The sequence below is a fragment of the Phyllostomus hastatus genome, unplaced genomic scaffold (genome assembly GCF_019186645.2).
Source record: "Phyllostomus hastatus isolate PE091 unplaced genomic scaffold, TTU_PhHast_1.1 phas_contig_30, whole genome shotgun sequence".
Taxonomy (NCBI): domain Eukaryota; kingdom Metazoa; phylum Chordata; class Mammalia; order Chiroptera; family Phyllostomidae; genus Phyllostomus; species Phyllostomus hastatus.
In genome coordinates this window covers 9,242,537-9,261,380 of record NW_025333841.1, presented here as the reverse complement: position 1 = coordinate 9,261,380, position 18,844 = coordinate 9,242,537, and the positions used below count along the sequence as shown (strand labels likewise).

General features: G+C 37.2%; 1 protein-coding gene across 1 annotated transcript in view; it reads left to right on the top strand.

The window, feature by feature from the left end:
- The first annotated feature begins 757 nt into the window (after positions 1-757).
- ADGRG4 (adhesion G protein-coupled receptor G4) overlaps positions 758-18,844 on the top strand; it is a 100,566-nt gene continuing 82,479 nt past the window's right edge. Inside the window, 2 exon segments of the mRNA XM_045839369.1 lie at positions 758-875; positions 1,385-1,990. Of these exon segments, the coding sequence (XP_045695325.1) occupies positions 758-875; positions 1,385-1,990 (724 nt within the window).

The window sequence follows — 18,844 nt, the reverse complement described above, 5'->3', positions numbered from 1 at the left end:
AGTGGCTTAGGGTGTGAAGGTTATAATGGTGATAATATAGTAATTCATCAATAATTTTCTATATGAAACAAATAGCATACTCAATTCTAATTTTTTTAAAGTAGTTTTATTTTTTAAAGATTTTATTTATTTACTTTTATTTATTTATTTTTATTTATTTATGTTTAGAAAGAGGGGAAGGGACGGAGAAAGAGAGGGAGAGAAACATCAACGTGTGGTTGCCTCTTGCATGCCCCAAACTGGCAACCTGGCCTGCAACCCAGGCATATGCCCTGACTGGGAATCAAACTGGTGACCCTTTGGTTTGCAGGCCCGCACTCAATCCACTGAGCTACACCAGCCAGGAATTCTAATTTCCATAGATATTGCCAAATTAACCATCAAAATACTGTAATAATGGACATACTCTTCAGCAATGTTTGAGAGGACTTTGCATGTATCGACTCATTTAATTTTCAAACAATCCTTTGAGGTCAGTAGGTAGGGGTATTTTCTAGCATAGATAATAATGTGAATGGTGGCCTCTAGAGTTGTGCATAAATACAACACTGTGTCCCTGGATCCCAATTTTACTGAAGTAAACACAGGCATTCAAAGGTTAAATTACTTGTTCAAAGTTACACAGATGATGAATGTCAGGGCTGGCATTCTGCCCCAAGCTGTGTGACTCATGAGCCAGTGATAACTGGCTCCATGGTACCTAGAGCCTCTTAAAGCTGCTGCTTAAAGCTGTAGCCCCTCTTGAGGAAATAGAGTGATGGAATCAGGATACACTCAGAGTTGTTCCATATCTCCCATTCCTGGGTGCAAACAGAAGCCCTGGCATTTCAGTATTGTCCAGCTGGCCGTCCTTCAGGCCCTTGTCAGTGCCTTCAGTGAGAAGCGGTCTTCAGACACAGAATAATCAGATAATTTGGCTCAGGAAAAGGCTTTGGAGGAATAAATTGCTATTGCACCATGAATATAATAAGGCAGTTAGGTAAACAGAAATTTTTATCTTTTGACTATGTAAGTGAGAATTATGTGCAGCAAATTTTAAGTCCAAGCTGGCTTTTTCTTAGCCTCCTCGCATTCAGCCATACACTTCTAATTGCCTCCCCAAACTGTCCGACTTGTGTGTGCCCTGGGAACACTAATCTAAGTTTTCACATTACCCCAGGCAAAATATAATTAGGAATAAACTCTTATGCCAAAAAAGCCACATACCAATGTGAAATAGAGATGATTTTTGTATATCTACTATTTGGCTTATTTACACCAGTATTGACTCATAATAGTATTGCATAATCTGAATTTGACTATATGGCTAAAGAAGATTACAAAATTGATTTTTGATACTAAAATTTCATTTGTTTTCTCTTTCTCCTTCCCAAAATTTGGACAGATGCACTTTCACTAAAAGGAAAACGGCTGGATTTTTATGAAAGAGCTGACACATATGTAAGCCTGACCAAAACCATTCCTGAACTCAGTCGATTCACAGCATGCATGGACCTGGTATTTGTGAATGGCAAATCAAGTGATTGGATGGTTTTTTCTTATATTACTAATAATATGAGAGAAGACATAGACCTTGGACTTTCAGGAGATCATCAGCACTTAATACTATACAACTTGGGCAAGACCTTTTTTATCCATTACCATCTGACCCCATTTCAATGGCATACAGTATGCTTGATATGGGATGGTGTGAAGGGCAGATTAGAGCTCTTCCTGAATAAAAAAAGGATACTAGTAATAATGGATCAACCACAAAACCTGACACCCAATGGAACTCTGGTTCTAGGGCATTTTCTGAAGAACAGGGACATGCAAATTAAAAGCATGGTGCCTCCCTTCACTGGCAGCTTATACTACTTTCAACTCTGGGACCACATCCTGGAAAAGGAGGAATTTATGAAGTGCTTGGGTGGAAATGTAGTTAGTTGGGAAGAAGATGTTTGGCTTGTCAACAACATCATTCCAACTGCTGATGTGAAACTGCGCTGCTGTGAGTAACTTACAAACTATCCTCCTTAGCAAGGGTAGCAATGATGCAATACTGTTCTGCTCCCTACTGCAAATAACCCACTCCTATGCTATGGTGCTGTGTTCCTCAGAGAGGCCAAAGCTTACTACAGTTTTGTCATCTACTTTGTAATATAAAACAAATACTATTTTGTCTTTTATTTTGATAAGACTTCAAACTTACAGAAATATTGCAATAGGACAAAGAACTTCTATATTTTACCCAGATTCAACAACTGTTACATTTTCCTCATATGTTTCATCATTCTTCCTGTCTTTCTCTTTCTTTTCCCTCCTCCCCACACACTATTAACAGTTTGAAAGTTGCTGACATAACATCTCATTATCCCTAAGTATTACACCCAAATATCGCAGTGTGTATTTCTTAAGAATGAGGACATTCTTTTATGTAACCACAGTGCAATGATCAAAATCAGGAAATTAAACATTGACACATGTGACTAATGTGGACTAATGTGACTAATACATCGTCCACATTCAAATTTAGCCAATTGTCCTAATAATTTCCTTTATTGCTATTTTTGGCTTGGTCCAAGATCCATTCCAGGATCACACATTGATTTTAATTATCATGTCTCATTAGATTCTAATCTAGAAAAGAACATTCTTTCCTCATCTTTCATGATGTCAATTTGTCCCATTACTGGTGATGATAACTTTGATCATTTGATTCTGATAATGATTGATAGATTTCTCCATTGTCAAATTACTATTTTTTTCCTTTGTAATTTGAAAGTAATTTCTGGGGAGACATTTGGAGGCTATGCAACCATCTTGTTCTTATCAAACTTTTACCCAGTAGTTTTACATCTGTTGATGATTCTTATCTCAATCACTTATTATTTTAATGGCTGCAAATTGATGATTTTTAAAACTCCATCACTTTTCTACATTTATTAGTTAGACTTCTATTGTAGGTAAGAGTGTTCCCTTCTTCCCATTTACGTATTTATTTTTTCAGTTGTTCATGTGTTTGTATCAGCATAAACTCATGGACTCTTACTTTAGGTTACAATTTATTGCTATTATTTATTTTGATGTTCAAATTGGCCCAGATTTGGCCGGCGGGAATCCTTCAATGTGGCTCTTGTGTCCTTTTCACATATTCCCATAATTTTTTGAGCATTTCCTTACTTTTAGCACAGCAAGATGTTAGAGGCTCATCTTGTATTTTCTCTGTTCAGCTCAGGAATCGGCAATTTTACCAAAGAGCCCTGGTTCCTTTTAACAGGGAATGGTATTTATGAACCAATTCATTTTTATTTTGAAAACAATAATGATGTTGGAATGGAGTTCTTGTAAGAAAACTGGCTTTTTGGAATTACCCATGTATTTCCCCCCTTCTTTCCAATTTTGATTAGGAATATAAGATTTTTTTCTTTGTACAATTCCACAATCCCCTCAAGTCCAATCTTCTGCATCATCAGCACAGCAGTCCTGAAGTGTGGGTAAAGTCAGTGATAACAGTATCAAGATTGGACTTTAGCTCATTTCCTGAAATGTTCACTTATTCTTAGAGGAGTATAATTTACTGATCTTGGGCATTTCAGGTAGGGGGTTAATTAGTGAGGAAATGGGGGCTAGATCCATGCCTAATAGAGCTCTCACAGAATATGGAGATATGTTTTTACTAATTGTCTTGATGCTGTTGTTTCAGCTAATGGCAGAGGCACATTCCAGAGGGTTGCTGTGTTTCTTTTGAGATCAGACTAATGCAGAGGAATAGGACAGCTATGCCTTTGAGTTACTTACTACCTGAATACATTTGTTCTCTTTTTCTGAAGCCTTGAAAATAAAAGAGAATAGTACTACCTGGCTCTCATTATAAAACTGAGCTGAGTACTAGGAAAGTGAAGTCTGAACAGCTTGCTCAAATCAGTTTAAAGTGATTTTATCTTTGACCCAAGGAACCAGAAGTATGATTCCACTAAATCCATGTGGTTAGCAGTGGTCTTTGAAAACCTAATCTGACAGAGAATTGCCATGACCCTTCCTACCACTTTGCTGGTAAATCAGTAAATCTAACTGATGTGTCAAAGTGCTAGACAACCCACGTTTATTTTGCTCTTCTGTACACTTAATGTAAAATATATCATTTTGGTCTGATTAAATCCTGGTAGCCATAATACACAAATAATCTCACACAACAAACAAGCAAAAGAAAATACAATCTAAAATAACCAGCAAAAGGAGTACAAAATGTTACTTCTACTACTCAGATTTCTTAAAATGTTCTTTCCAAACCTTAGACCAGGGATTCCTCACCTCAGGTCTAGAATGGCATTGATAGGTGCACAAAGCCCTTGTATGCAATATCCTAAAAATGCAAGATGTATTTTTTTCCTGAGGACAGGGTCTATAGTTTCTATCATATCTATCAAAAGAACATGATAATGACTGCTTTTTACTAAGTTCTTACCGCATTCCAGGCATTTTTCAGAGAGGTCAAGTAACCTTATTTAAAGGTTACCCATCAAATAGGTAGTGGAGCTGGGATCTGAACAGAGATTTGTCTGGTAGCAAAGCCCATGTTCTTTTCACCTCCCACATCATTAGTACTTCCTCAAGGGAGGCTCTGGACCCCCAAAATGTTATGAATCAGTGTCTTAAAATTTTCCTTTGGTAGGTATTACTGGTGCTGATAACCCACCTGGGGAAATTAAGATGCCAGCTGCAATCACTGCCTGCTCAACATTGAAGAAACTGTAACACCATAGAATTTCTTCTACTTCTATCTTGGTCATATGACATCTGAGAAAAAAGTGACAATTACATGAATCATTAGGAGTGATTACAACATGTCTAGCTTTAGCTTTCACCTAAAAAATTGTTATTTATGGCCCATAGAAGGATTATGACATTTAAAAATAAATTTTAATGAGCACATTTCTAGATTAAAAATTTCAATAAATCTACTTACACATAAATTATGTATGTATATATTTATATATTCATGAGAACAAGGCTTTTGGGGGACATTTGCTGAAACCTGTGAACCTTACCTGGGTTTAATAAACAAGTACTTCATATAGTTAGAAATGTCTCAGGGATATTTAAAGAGCACAATGATAAATAATAATAACAGCAAAATTGCTAGTCATTAGTAATTAGTTTTGGAGTAGTTTTAGTCTTTATTTTTAAAAATGACAAATGTGTATGTTATGATTGTGAATAAAATCAACTCAAGTAATACAATAGTACATGAAGTATAAAGTAAAACCTACCCCAAATCCTTTCCATGGAGATGTCTGTTTTTGGATTTTTTTCCTCTGGGTTTAAGTAAGTGTGTGTGTATGTGTGTATGTGTGCATGGATGTGTACAGTTTAAAACAAAACACAAAAAAACCCCTCACTAGTATGGCTCAGGGGATTGAGTGCCAGGCTGTGAACCAAAGGACTGTTGGTTCGATTCCCAGTCAGGGCACATGCCTGGGTTGCATGCCAGGTCCCCAGTAGGGAGTGCATGAGAGGCACCCACACACTAATGTTTCTTTTTCTTCCTTTTTACCAATGATTTAAAAAATAATTTTAATTACTAGAAGAACAGGAATACAGGTTACTTAGTACTTTTTTCTTCAGCAAGGACATTCACTTGCCATCAAGATGTAATAAAAAGTTCCACATGACTTTGCACCTTCTGTATGTCCTCCTTCAAGAAGGGTCTGTTCAGATCCTTTGCCCATTTTTAAAATTTTTACATATATTTATTTTTTAAAAGATTTTATTTATTTATTTAGAAAGAGAGAAAGGAAGAGAGAAAGAAAGGGAGAGAAATATCAATGTGTGGTTGCCTCTCACATGGACCCCACTGGGGACCCAGTCCACAACTGAGGCATGTGCCCTGACTGGGAAGTGAACCTGTGAACTTTTGGTTTGCAGCCCACGCTCAATCCACTGAGCAACACCAGCCAGGGCTATTTTATTTATTTTTAGAGAGAGGGGAACGATGGGAGAAAGAGAAGGAGAGAAACATCAATGTGTGGTTGCCTCTTGTGCACCCCCTACTGGGGACCTGGCCCTCAACCCAGACATGTGCCCCAACTGGGAATCGAACTGATAACCCACTGGTTCTCAGGCCCACACTCAATCCACTGAGCTACACCAGCCGGGCTTCACCCATTTTTTAATTGGATTGTCTTCCTGGTGTGGAGTTGTGTGAGTTCTTTATATATTTTGGAGATCAAATCCTCATCTGAGCTATCATTGGCAAATATATTTCCTGATATAGTTGGTTCCCCTTTCATTTTGCTGATGTTTTCTTTAGCCATGCAGAAGGTTTTTAATTTGATGAAGTCTTATTTGTCTATTCTATGTCCCTTGCTCTAGGGAACATATCGGTGAAAACATTGTTGCATGGGATATCTGAAAATTTCCTGCCTATGCTCTCCTCTAGGACTTTTGTGGTGTCATGGCTTATATTTAAGTCTTTTATCCATCTTGACTTTATTTTTGTGTATGGTGTAAGTTGGTGGTCGAGTTTCATTTTTTTGTGTTCTTTTTTATTGTTCAATTATAGTCCCTATTTCATGTTTTTTCTCTTCCTCTCTCCCTCCTTTGCTCTTTCTCTAAAAATAAATAAAATCTTAAAAGAAAATAAATAAAAATAAGAAAAAAATAATATGTATGTAAATATGTATTGTTCTACAGTTTAATTTATTTTACCATGTTATCATGGACACATAAGTACATTTAGATGTACTATAATTTACTTAACTAATTCATCATTGATGAATGTTTAACTTGCTCTCAATTTTTTGCAATTACAAAAATGCTACAACAAATTACCTTATATACACATCTTGGTATCTGTGGGCTTGTAATTTCATAGGACACATTATTAAAAGTAGACTTTCAAGGGAAAAGGATATAAACTTTTATAAATTAATTTGATTTTCTATTTTTAATAGTTCTTTTGTTTATTTTTAAAAGACTTTATTTATTTATTTTTAGAGAGAATGGAAGGGAGGGAGGAAGAGATAGAGAGAAACATCAATGTGTGGTTGCCTCTTTTACATTCCCTACTGGGGACCTGGCCTGCAACCCAGGCATGTGCCCTGACTGGGAATCAAATTGGCAACCCTTTGGTTTACAGGCTAGTACTCAATCCACTGAGCCAGACCAGCCACACCAGAGCTGTTAACAATTTCTTATATATTTTTGCAGAAACAATTTGAAACTTGGGATCACTTGATCTTTGTTTTTTATTTTCCACAGTTGGAATTATCATTATATATATAGTCTTCTCTATCTTTTTTCACATTTAATAACACAGTTTGGAGATATTTCCATATCAGAAAACATAGAGCTATCTGATTATGAGGGGTGATGCTGATTAGCATGATAGAATAAGATCATGCTATAATTCATTGAATAAGCTCCCTTCTCAGAGCTGTTAAGTTGCTTTCAGGTTTTAGCTCTGACAGTAGTCAACAATATTATTAAAAGGAATGAATGGTGACAGCAGTTTGTTGAAGTGACCATTAGGGATTGATCATAGGCTAAAATTCCTCTGTGGGTATGTTGAAAATAATTTCCTAACCTCAGTTCACATGATCCAATAAAGTATTTGTTCTGACTTGTGAATGTATGAAGAGTCTTCCTAAAAATATGCAGATTAAATTACTCTGAGTTATCCCTCTTTGATAAATACCTCTTTGAAAAGAATGAAATAACATGAATTGAGTCCATCCTGGGAAATTTATACTGTATCAAAACATAGGGTCCCTGTATCTGTGGAGCTATTGGTTTGCTAGGACTTATTAATTGATATAATGTTCCAGCTGCTTTCAATTACTTTATTAATGTACCATTCTTTAAATGTGCAGAGATTGATTACATAGTTTATGTGCTTTCTAAGGCCTTCACTTGACCCACTATTAAGCCTTCTATCCATTTATTAGCTTTGGTATGAAAGGTTCCATGGCGATGCACTCTACTGACTAAGGGGTAATTTTGTTTTGCCCTTGTACATCAATTCTCTGTGCTAGTGTCATTTTTCATCATAATTATAAGCTGGGACTCTTTGCTCTGTATTTTCAGACTATAAGACGCACCTTCCACTCCTTCAAATTTGGTAGGTAAAATGGTTGGTAATGCTGCTGTTGAGTTCTATTTACACTTACATTGGTGAAATATTATGTTATTTATGTTATTAAATATTTTACCACATTTTTTTCCTCCTCTAAAACCTAGGTGTGTCTTATGGTCCAAAAAATACGGTAGTTTGCTCAAACCTTCTTATTTGCATTCTCCTGCACAGGGTGGCATTCTCCTGTAGATTCAGAGATGGAAGCTCTAGCTAGTCTCTCTCCCTATCACAGAATTCATTTTTTCATGTCCTTGCCTGAAAACTGAATACAGACACAACTTGGAAAAAAAATTTTTCTCATCGTTTTAAAGATGCTCGTTGTATGTGTGTGTGTGTATTTACCTAACAGGTAAATATGTCTGTGGTAGTTTCTGGTCACCATTATCTATCACAAATCTAATGAACATACTCAGAATTATATTTACAGAGGTGATTGAAAGAAAAACCAGATATAATATGTAGGTTGGAAAAACACAAAGATTTAATATGAGGTGATATGCCCAAATCACAAGGAAAGTTGGGTACTTTAGCAAATGTTCTGCTTAACATTCTGTTGGCAGGTACATCTGCAACAAAATGCCTCATAAATATTCAGCTATTCTATACCTCTGTTCTCCAGCTTCCAATGGTTGCAGTAATACAATTTTGTATATAGTGAAGGAACAAATGGCAATTAAACCCACAGGCCCCTATGAATAAGCATGGATTGTCCCCACTTTAAAATACAGAGATGGCTTATGCATATCATTTGTGCAAGTGATCATTTGTTCACAAATGCAAACAGAATGAATGTGGCAAAACATGTTTGTGAACCCTTTAAAAATGGAGGTCAGATTCCATGGCTTTTGCCATTCTTTTGGTATGAATACTCAGTAGTTGCTCAACTGCTTGCACAGTGTGGGCTTTTGCATTTGATTTTTTTAGTTGAATTTTCATTGAGCTGGGTATCCCTTGTGCATTTTGCCCAGTTTCCCCCAATAGTTGCATTTTGCAAAGCTATAGTATAACAACTAGAATATTGGCATTGATAACATTCTCCAATCTTACTTAGATTTTTCTAGTTTTACTTGTACTCATTTCTGTGTATGAAGTTCTATACAGTTTTTTTCCACCTGTGAATGCTTCTCTCCACCACCACAGTCAAGACACTAAACAGCTTCCACACCACAAGGATTCCTAATGTTACCCTTTTATAAACACTCCCACCTCCCTTCTACCCTTCCCACCACTCCACTCTACTCCTTGCATCCCTAACTCTTGAGAACCACTAATCTGTCATTCATTTCTAAAGTTTTGTCATTTCAAAAATGTTAATAAATGGAATAATACAGTATGTAACATTTTGGATTGGTCTTTTTTTGTTTCTCAGCATAATTCTCTGGAGATCCATCCAGGTTCTTGCTTGTATGAATATTTCATTCTGTTCTATTGCTAAGTAGTATTTCTTTTTTTATTTTAATCATTGTTCAAGTACAGTTTTCTCCCTTTTACTCCCAGTCCAGCCCACCCTCCCAACCCTCTCCACTTCCCTCCCATTACTACCCTCCCCCTAGTTTTTGTCCATGTGTCCTTTAAATTTGTTTCCGTGAACCCTTCCCATTGGCCCCTGAAATTCCCTCTTCTCTCCCCTGTGGTCACTGTCAGCCTGTCCTCTATTTCAGTGTCTTTGATTATATTTTGCTTGTTTCTTTGTTTTGTTGTTTAGGTTCCTGTTAAAGGTGAGATCATATGATATTTGTCTTTCACTGCCTGGCTTGTTTCGCTAAGCATAATGTTTACCAGCTCCATCCACGCTGTTGCAAAGGGTAGGAGCTCCTTCTTTCTTTCTGCTGCATAGAATTCCATTGTGTAAATGTACCATAGTTTTTGGATCCATTCATTTACTGATGGGCATCTAGAATGGCCATCATAAACAAAGCAACAAACAACAAGTGTTGGAGAGGTTATGGAGAAAAGGGGTCCCTAGTGCACTGTTGGTGGGACTGCAGACTGGTACAACCACTATGGAAAGCAGTATGGAATTTCCTCAGAAAACTAAAAATGGATCTGCCTTTTGACCCAGCAATTCCACTGCTGGGACTCTATCGTAAGTATACTAACACACCAATACAAAAGAACCTATGCATCCCAATGTTCATAGCAGCACAATTTACAGTAGCTAGATGCTGGAAGCAACCTAGATGCTAATCTGGATATACTAGAGTTTGTTTAGCCATTAACCTGTTAAAAGATACCTGGGTTGATTCCGATTTTTGGCTACTAAAAATAAAACCTGCTATTGCCCTTGCTAGTGTAGCTCAGTGGGTTGAGCCCAGGCCTGAAAACCAAAGAGTCTCTGGTTCGATTCCCAGTCCGGGCACATGTCTGGGTGGTAGGCCAGGTCACCGTAGAGGGTGTTTGAGAAGCAACCACACATTGATATTTCTCTCCCCCTCTTTCTCCTTCCTCTCCTCTCTTTCTAAAAAAAAAAAATAAACAAAAAACCTGCTAATAACATTTGTAGACAGGTTTTTGGATGGACATAATTTTACTTCTCTGGGATAAATGCCCAGGAGTATGATTTCTGGGTTGTGTGGTGGTTACAAATTTAGTTTTATATAAAACTTTCAGACTGTTTTCCAAAGTGGCTGGACAGTTTTACATTTCCAACAGCAATGGATGAGTGATCCAGTTTCTCTTCATCCTTGCAGCATTTGGTGTTATCACTATTTTTTATTTTAGCCATTCTGGTAAGTGTATAGTGATGTTTTATTGTGGTTTTAATCTGCATTTCCCTAATGCCTAATGGTGTTGAACATATTTTGCTGCGATTATTTGCCATCTGTATATCCTTTTCAGTGAACTTTCTATTCCTGTTATTATTCCTGGTGTTTCTGTTTCACCACCTGGCTTACTCCACTTAGTATAATGCTCTCCACTTCCATCCATGCTGTCATGAAGGGTAGGAGCTCCTTCTTTCTTTCTGCTGCATAGTACTCCATTGTGTAAATGTACTACATTTTTTTTGATCCACTCATTCACTGATGGGCACTTAGGTTGCCTCTAGCACTTGGCTATTGTAAGTTGTGCTTCTATGAACATTGGGGTGTGTAGGTTTTTATGAATTGGTGTTTCAGGATTCTTAGGATATAATCCTAGCAGTGGAATTGCTGGATCAAAGGCAGTTCCATTTTTTTTCTGAGGAAATTCCATACTGTTTTCCACAGTAGCTACACCAGTCTGCATTCCCATCAACAGTGTACAAGGGTTCCCTTTGCTCCACAACCTTGTCATCACTCAATGTTTGTTGATTTGGTTATGATAGCCATTCTGACCAGTGTGAAGTGGTATCTCATTGTGGTTTTAATTTGCATCTCTCTGATGACTAGTGATGCTGAACATCTTTTCATATGTCTCTGAGCCCTCTGTATGTCCTCCTGGGGAAGTGTCTTTTGAGGTCCTTTGCCCATTTTTCAATTGCATTGTTTGTCTTCCTGGAGTGGAATCATGTGAATTCTTTATATATTTTGGAGATCAAACCCTTGTCTGAGATATAATTGGCAAATATATTTTCCCATATGGTTGGTTCCCTTTTTATTTTGCTGATGTTTTCTTTAGCCATGTAGAAGCTTTTTATTTTGATGAAGTTCCATTTCTTTATTCTTTCCTTTATGTCTCTTGTTCTAAGAGACATATTGGTGAAAATATTGTTGCATGGACTATCTGAGATTTTCCTGCCTATTATTCTCCTCTAGGACTTTTATGGTATCACCACTTATATTTAAATCTTTTATCCATCTTGAATTTATTTTCGTGTATGTTGTAAGTTTCATTTTTTGCATGTAGCTGTCCAGATTTTCCAAGACCATTTGTTGAAGAGGCTGTTTTTACTGCATTTTATGCTTTGTCCCCTTTTTCACATATTAATTGAACGTAGAGACTTGAGTTTATTTCTGGGCTCTCTATTCTTTTCCTTTGATCTATGTGTCTGTTCTTATGCCAATACCAGACTGTTTTGATTACCATGGCCTTGTAATATAGTGTGATGTCAGATATGGTAATCCATCCTACTTTGTTCTTCTTTCTCAGAATTGCTGTGGCTATTCGGGTCATTTATAGTTCCATATAAATTTTTTTTCTTTTTTTTTATTTTAATCATTGTTCAAATACAGTTTTCTCCTTTTTACTCCCAATCCAGTCCCCCCTCCCACCCTCCCCACTTCCCTCCCATTACCACCCTCCCCTTAGTTTATGACCATGTGTCCTTTAAGTGTGTTCCTGTGAACCCTTCCCACTGTCCCTTTAAATTCCCTCTTCTCTCCCCTGTGGTCACCGACAGCCTGCCCTCTATTTCAGTGTCTTTGGTTATATTTTGCTTGTTTCTTTGTTTTGTTATTTAGGTTCCTGTTAAAGGTGAGATCATATGGTATTTGTCTTTCACTCCCTGGCTTGTTTCGCTAAGCATAATGTTTTCCAGCTCCATCCATGCTGTTGCAAAGGGTAGGAGCTCCTTCTTTCTTTCTGCTGCATAGAATTCCATTGTGTAAATGTACCATAGTTTTTTGGATCCATTCATTTACTGATGGGCATCTTGGTTGCTTCCAGCATCTAGCTATTGTAAATTGTGCTGCTATGAACATTGGGGGTGCATAGGTTCTTTTGAATTGGTGTTTTAGTGTTCTTAGGATAGAGTCCCAGCAGTGGAACTGCAGGGTCAAAAGGCAGATCCATTTTTAGTTTTCTGAGGAAGTTCCATACTGCTTTCCATAGTGGTTGTACCAGTCTGCAGTCCCACCAGCAGTGCACTAGGGTCCCCTTTTCTCCACAACCTCTCCAACACTTGTTGTTTGTTGCTTTGTTTATGATGGCCATTCTGTCTGGTGTGAAGTGGTATCTCACTGTGGTTTTAATTTGCATCTCTCTGATAGCTAGCGATATTGAACATCGTGTCATGTGTCTTTGGATTTTCTGTATGTCCTCCTTGGAGAAGTGTCTGTTCAAGTCCTTTGCCCACTTTTTAATTGGATTCCTTGTCTTCTTAGAGCGCAGTCTTGTAAGTTCTTTATATATTTTGGAGACTAAACCCTTGTCTGAGGTATCATTGGCAAATATGTTTTCCCATACAGTTGGTTCTCTTTTAATTTTGATACTGTTTTCTTTAGCTGTGCAGAAGATTTTAATTTTGATGAGGTCCCATTTGTTTATTCTTTCCTTTATGTCCCTTGCTCTAGGAGACAATTCAGTAAAAAAGTTTCTTTGTGAAATATCTGAGATTTTCCTACCTACATTCTCCTCTAGGACTTTAATGGTGTCATGTTTTATATTGAAGTCTTTTATCCACCTTGAATTTATTTTTGTATAAGGTGTAAGTTGGTGCTCAAGTTTCATTTTTTTTGCACGTGGCTGTCCAGTTCTCCCAACACCATTTGTTGAAGAGGCTATTTTTACTCCATTTTATGTTGCTGCCTCCTTTGTCAAATATTAATTGACCATAGAGACTTGGGCTTATTTCTGGGCTCTCTGTTCTGTTCCATTGGTCTATGTGCCTGTTTTTATGCCAGTACCAGGCTGTTTTGATTACAGTGGCCTTGTAGTATAGTTTAGTGTCGGGTATTGTGATCCCTCCTACTTTACTCTTCTTTCTCAAAATTGCAGCCGCGATTCGGGGTCGTTTATAATTCCATATAAATTTTTGAAGTGTTTGTTCTATGTCTGTGAAATATGCCATTGGTACTTTAATAGGAATTGCATTGAATGTGTAAATTGCTTTGGGTAGTATGGACATTTTGATGATATTAATTCCTCCAATCCATGAACACAGTATATGTTTCCATTTGTTTGTGTCTTCCTTGATTTCTTTCCTGAGTGTATATAGTTTTCTGAATACAGGTCTTTTACCTCTTTGGTTAGGTTTCTTCCTAGATATTTTATTTTTCTTTTTGCTATTTCAAATGGAATTTTTTCCTTTATCTCTGCTTCTGCTGTTTCATTGTTGGTGTACAGAAATGCCTTTGATTTCTGGATATTGACTTCGTATCCCGCTGTTTTGCCAAATTCATTTATTAGGTCAAGCAGTTTTTTGGTGGAGTCTATAGGATTTTCTATGTATACTATCATGTCATCTGCAAACAGTGACAGTTTTGTTTTCTCCTTTCCGATTTGGATGCCTTTTATTTCTTTTTCTTGTCTGATTGCTGTGGCTAAAACTTCCAGTACTATATCGAACAGAAGTGGTGAAAGTGGACAGCCTTGCCTTGTTCCTGATCTTAGTGGAAAAGATTTTAATTTTTGCCCATTGAGTATGATGCTGGCTGTAGGTCTCTCATATATGGCCTTTATTATGTTGAGGAATGTTCCCTCTATTCCCACTTTGCCGAGTGTTTTTATCATGAATGGGTGCTGTACCTTGTCAAATGCTTTTTCTGTATCAATTGATATAATCATGTGGTTTTTGTCTTTGCTTTTGTTTATGTGATGTATTACATTTACTGACTTGCAAATATTGAACCATCCTTGCATCCCTGGAATGAATCCCACTTGGTCATGGTGTATAATCTTTTTAATGTATTGTTGGATGTGGTTTGCCAGTATTTTGTTGAGGATTTTAGCGTCAATGTTCATCAGTGATATTGGCCTGAAGTTTTCTTCGTTGTGTCTTTATCTGGTTTTGGAATTAGGATGATGTTGGCCTCATAAAAAGAGTTTGGGAGACTCCCATCTTTTTGGATTATTTGGAATAGTCTGTAAAGGATAGGGGTTAGCTCTTCCTTAAATGCTTTGTAGAATTCTCCTGTGAAACCATCTGGTCCAGGGCTTTTGTGTGTTGGGAGTTTTTTTGATTACTGCTTCAATTTCTTTTGTTGTTATTGGTTTGTTCAGGCTTTCTGCTTCTTTTTCATTGAGTTTTGGAAGATTATATTTTTCTAGAAATTTGTCCATTTCACCTAGGTTTTCAAATTTCTTGGCATACAGTTCTTTGTAGTAATTTCCTACAATCCTTTGTATTTCTGTGGTATCTGTTGTAATCTTTCCTCTTTCATTTCCGATTGTGTTTATTTGGGTCTTCTCTCTTTTTTTCTTGATGAGTCTGCTTAAGGGCTTGTCGATTTTGTTTATCTTTTCGAAGAACCAGCTCTTGGATTCATTGATCCTTAGGATTGTGCTTTTAGTCTCTATGTCATTTAATTCTGCTCTGATCTTGGTTATTTCCTTCCTTCTGCTTGCTCTGGGCTGCCTTTGTTGTTGTTCCTCGAGTTCTTGTAGACGTAGGGTTAGGTTGTTTGTTTGGAATGTTTCTAACTTTTTTAGGTGGTTCTGTATCGCTATGAACTTCCCTCTCAGGACTGCCTTGTCTGTGTCCCATAAGTTTTGGGTTGTTGTGAGTTCATTTTCATTTGTTTCCAGAAACCTTTTGATTTCTTCCCTAATATCATTCTTGTCCCATTCATTGTTTAATAGCATGCTATTTAATCTCCATGATTTTGAGTGTTTTTGATTTTTTTCCTTCGGGTTGGTTTCTAGCTTCAGTCCCTTGTGGTCTGAGAAAATGCTTGGTATGATTTCAATTTTCTTGAAATTCTTGAGGCTTGTTTTGTGTTCTGTCATGTGGTCTATCTTTGGGAATGTTCCGTTTACATTTGAAAAGAATGTATATTTAGCTTCTTTTGGATGGAGGGCCCTGTACATATCAGTAAAGTCCATTTCATCAAGGGTATTGTTCAATGCCACAGTATCTTTGTTGATATTTTGTTTAGAAGATCTGTCCATTTTTGATAGTGGGGTGTTAAATCTCCCACTATAATTGTGTTGCTGTCCATATCTTTTTTGAAGTCCTCTAAGATTTTCTTTATGTATTTGGGTGCTCCTATGTTGGGTGCATATATATTTACAATATTTATGCCTTCTTGAAGGATTCTTCCCTTGAGTATTATGAAGTGACCTTCTGGGTCTCTCTTTATGGACCTTTTTTGGAAGTCTATTTTGTCTGATATGAGTATTGCTACCCTGGCTTTTTTTTTCCTGTCCATTTGCTTGGAAGATTTGTTTCCAGCCCTTCACTTTCAGCCTGTGTAGGTCTTTTATCCTGAGGTGGGTCTCTTGTAGACAGCAGATATGTGGGTCATTTTTTCTTATCCAATCAGCTATTCTATGTCTTTTGATTGGAGCACTTAATCCGTTTACCTTTAAGGTTATTATTGATAGGTACTTATTCATTGTCTTTTATATACGTGTGTTCCTCTCTCTCTCTCTCTCTCTCTCTCTTCTCTCTTCCTTAAAGCAGTCCTTTTAGAATCTCTTGCAGAGCTGGTTTGGTGGAGGTGTATTCTTTCAGACTTCTTTTGTCTGGGAAGCTTCTTATTTGGCCTTCTATCTTGATCCAGAGCCTTGCTGGATATAGCAGCCTTGGTTGCAGACCTCTGGTTCTCATTACCTGGAGTATTTCGTGCCATTCTCTTCTGGCTTGAAGTGTTTCCATTGAGAAGTCAGCTGTTAGCCTTATTGGGGCTCCCTTGTATGTTACTTCCTTTTTCTCCCTTGCTGCCTTTAAGATTCTCTCTTTGTCTTGAAATTTTGTCATTTTAATTATGATGTGCCTTGGGGTGGGTCTCTTTGGGTTCCTCTTGATTGGGACTCTCTGCATTTCCTGGATTTCTGTGACTTTTTCTCTCATCAAATTGGGGAAGTTCTCCTTCATTACTTGTTCAACTAGGTTTTTGATCCCTTGCTCTTCTTCTTCTCCTTCTGGTATCCCTATTATACGGATATTGTTACGTTTCTTATCGTCTTGCATTTCTCTTAATCCCTCTTCATTCTTCTTGAGCCTCTTTTCCTTTTCTTGCTCTTTCTGGATGCTGTTTTCTACTTTGTCCTCCAGCTCACTAATCCGATCTTCTGCTTCATCAATCCTGCTTTTCATTCCTTCTACTGTGTTCTTGAGTTCAGAAATTGTATTCTTCCTTTCCTCTTGACCTTTGTTGAGAGTTTCTATTTCCTTTTTCCTGTTTATATAGTTTGCAGTGAGATTGATATAGTTTCCCTCTAATTTCTGAAAGCTCATTGTGAGTTCATTGAACTTCCTGGTAATCATTGTTTTGAACTCACTATCTGATAGTTGAGTTGCCTCTATTTCATTTAGCATTTTTCCTGAGGCTTCCTCGTTTCCCTTCAATTGGGGGGTTGTTTCTTTGTTTTCTCATTGTTCGTGGGTTTCTTCTTTTTTCTTCTTGTTTGTTAATTTGAACTGTTCTGATTCCCTGTAATTATGGTGTGAACTTCTGTGGTAGAATATTTGTGAGTTTCGGTGGCGCAATCTCCTTCGTGTATCCTGATGTTCACAGCTTCCCCCTACTCTTTTTTGTGATCAGTTGGAGGAGTAAGGCAAAATGGTTTAAAACAGCAAGAAAGTATACTGTGATATTTACTTTAGCAGCCAGTAGAGAAGAGATGGGTTATCCTTTGGCTCCTTATAGTGTTAACCGTGATCCTCCACCCCACTATCCACGTTTTAGAAAGGATGGAAAGAAGGTAAGACTCTTATTGGGGCCGAGAGGATTGTTAGTTGGATCTAGAAAGCTGTGAGGCTGTGGGAGGTCAGCTTCTAAGGTAGGGTTGGACTAAAGATTAGAATATAGGAGTAGTGAGTAAAAGAATAGAGACAACCCCCCACAATAGTATAGTTCAGAAAATTGCAAAGTGGGCTGAGATCAGGTAGGGGGTATTGAGAAGCATTTACAATTGTATAGACTAGGTCTTACTAGCAGTAATAGTAAAGTGACAGTCTTGTGGCAGAATCGATGAGGTCTAGATAACAAGAATAAAGAGTATAGAACCTTGAGAGGTGTATTAATGGAACACAGATGAAGGATATTAACTTATCAACACCTTGTGACTGAGGTACCTGGGGGAACCTATCAAATGACAGTATAACCAGCCAAGCAAAGAAGATTATACAGAAAGAAAAAGAATACCAAAATATTATTAAAACAAAAAATGTCGGAAAAGTGAGAAAAAGATAATACAAATTTACAGTAACTTGCACAATTAAAAAAAAAGGAAAGAAAAGCAGAAAATGTAGTGCAGGAGAGATAAATTTGGAGTGGAAAGAATAATATTAGGTTGAATGGAAGAGAAACATAAGGGATTGCGAGATAAAAATAATAAGAATTGAAAAAAAGTCACATAAAACACAAGATAAAATCAATCAACCAAGAACAGCCAGAGAAACCATCCATATAAATTTTTGAAGTGTTTGTTCTATATCTGTGAAATACGTCATTGGTATTTTGATAGGGACTGTGTTGAATCTATAAATTGCTTTATAGATTCTCTTCTCAGTAGTATGGACATTTTTTATTTTATTTATTTACTTTTATAGAAAAGGGAAGGGAGGGAGAAAGAGAAGGAGAGAAACATCAATGCATGTTTACCTCTCCTGCACCCCAACCTGGGACTGGGCCTGCAACCCAAGCATGTGCCTTGACTGGGAATCAAACCAGCAAAACTTTGGTTCGCAGGCCAGCACTTAATCTACTGAACCACACCAGCCAGGTGAGTAGTATGGACATTTTGATGATGCTAATTCTTCCAATCCATGAACACAGTATGTGCTTCTATTTATTTGTCTCTTCTTTAATTTATTGCTTCAGTGTTGTATAGTTTTCTGAGTACAGGTATTTTACCTATTTGGTAGAGTTTGTTCCTAGGTACTTTATTTTTCTTGTAGCTATAGCAAATGGTATTTTTTTCCTC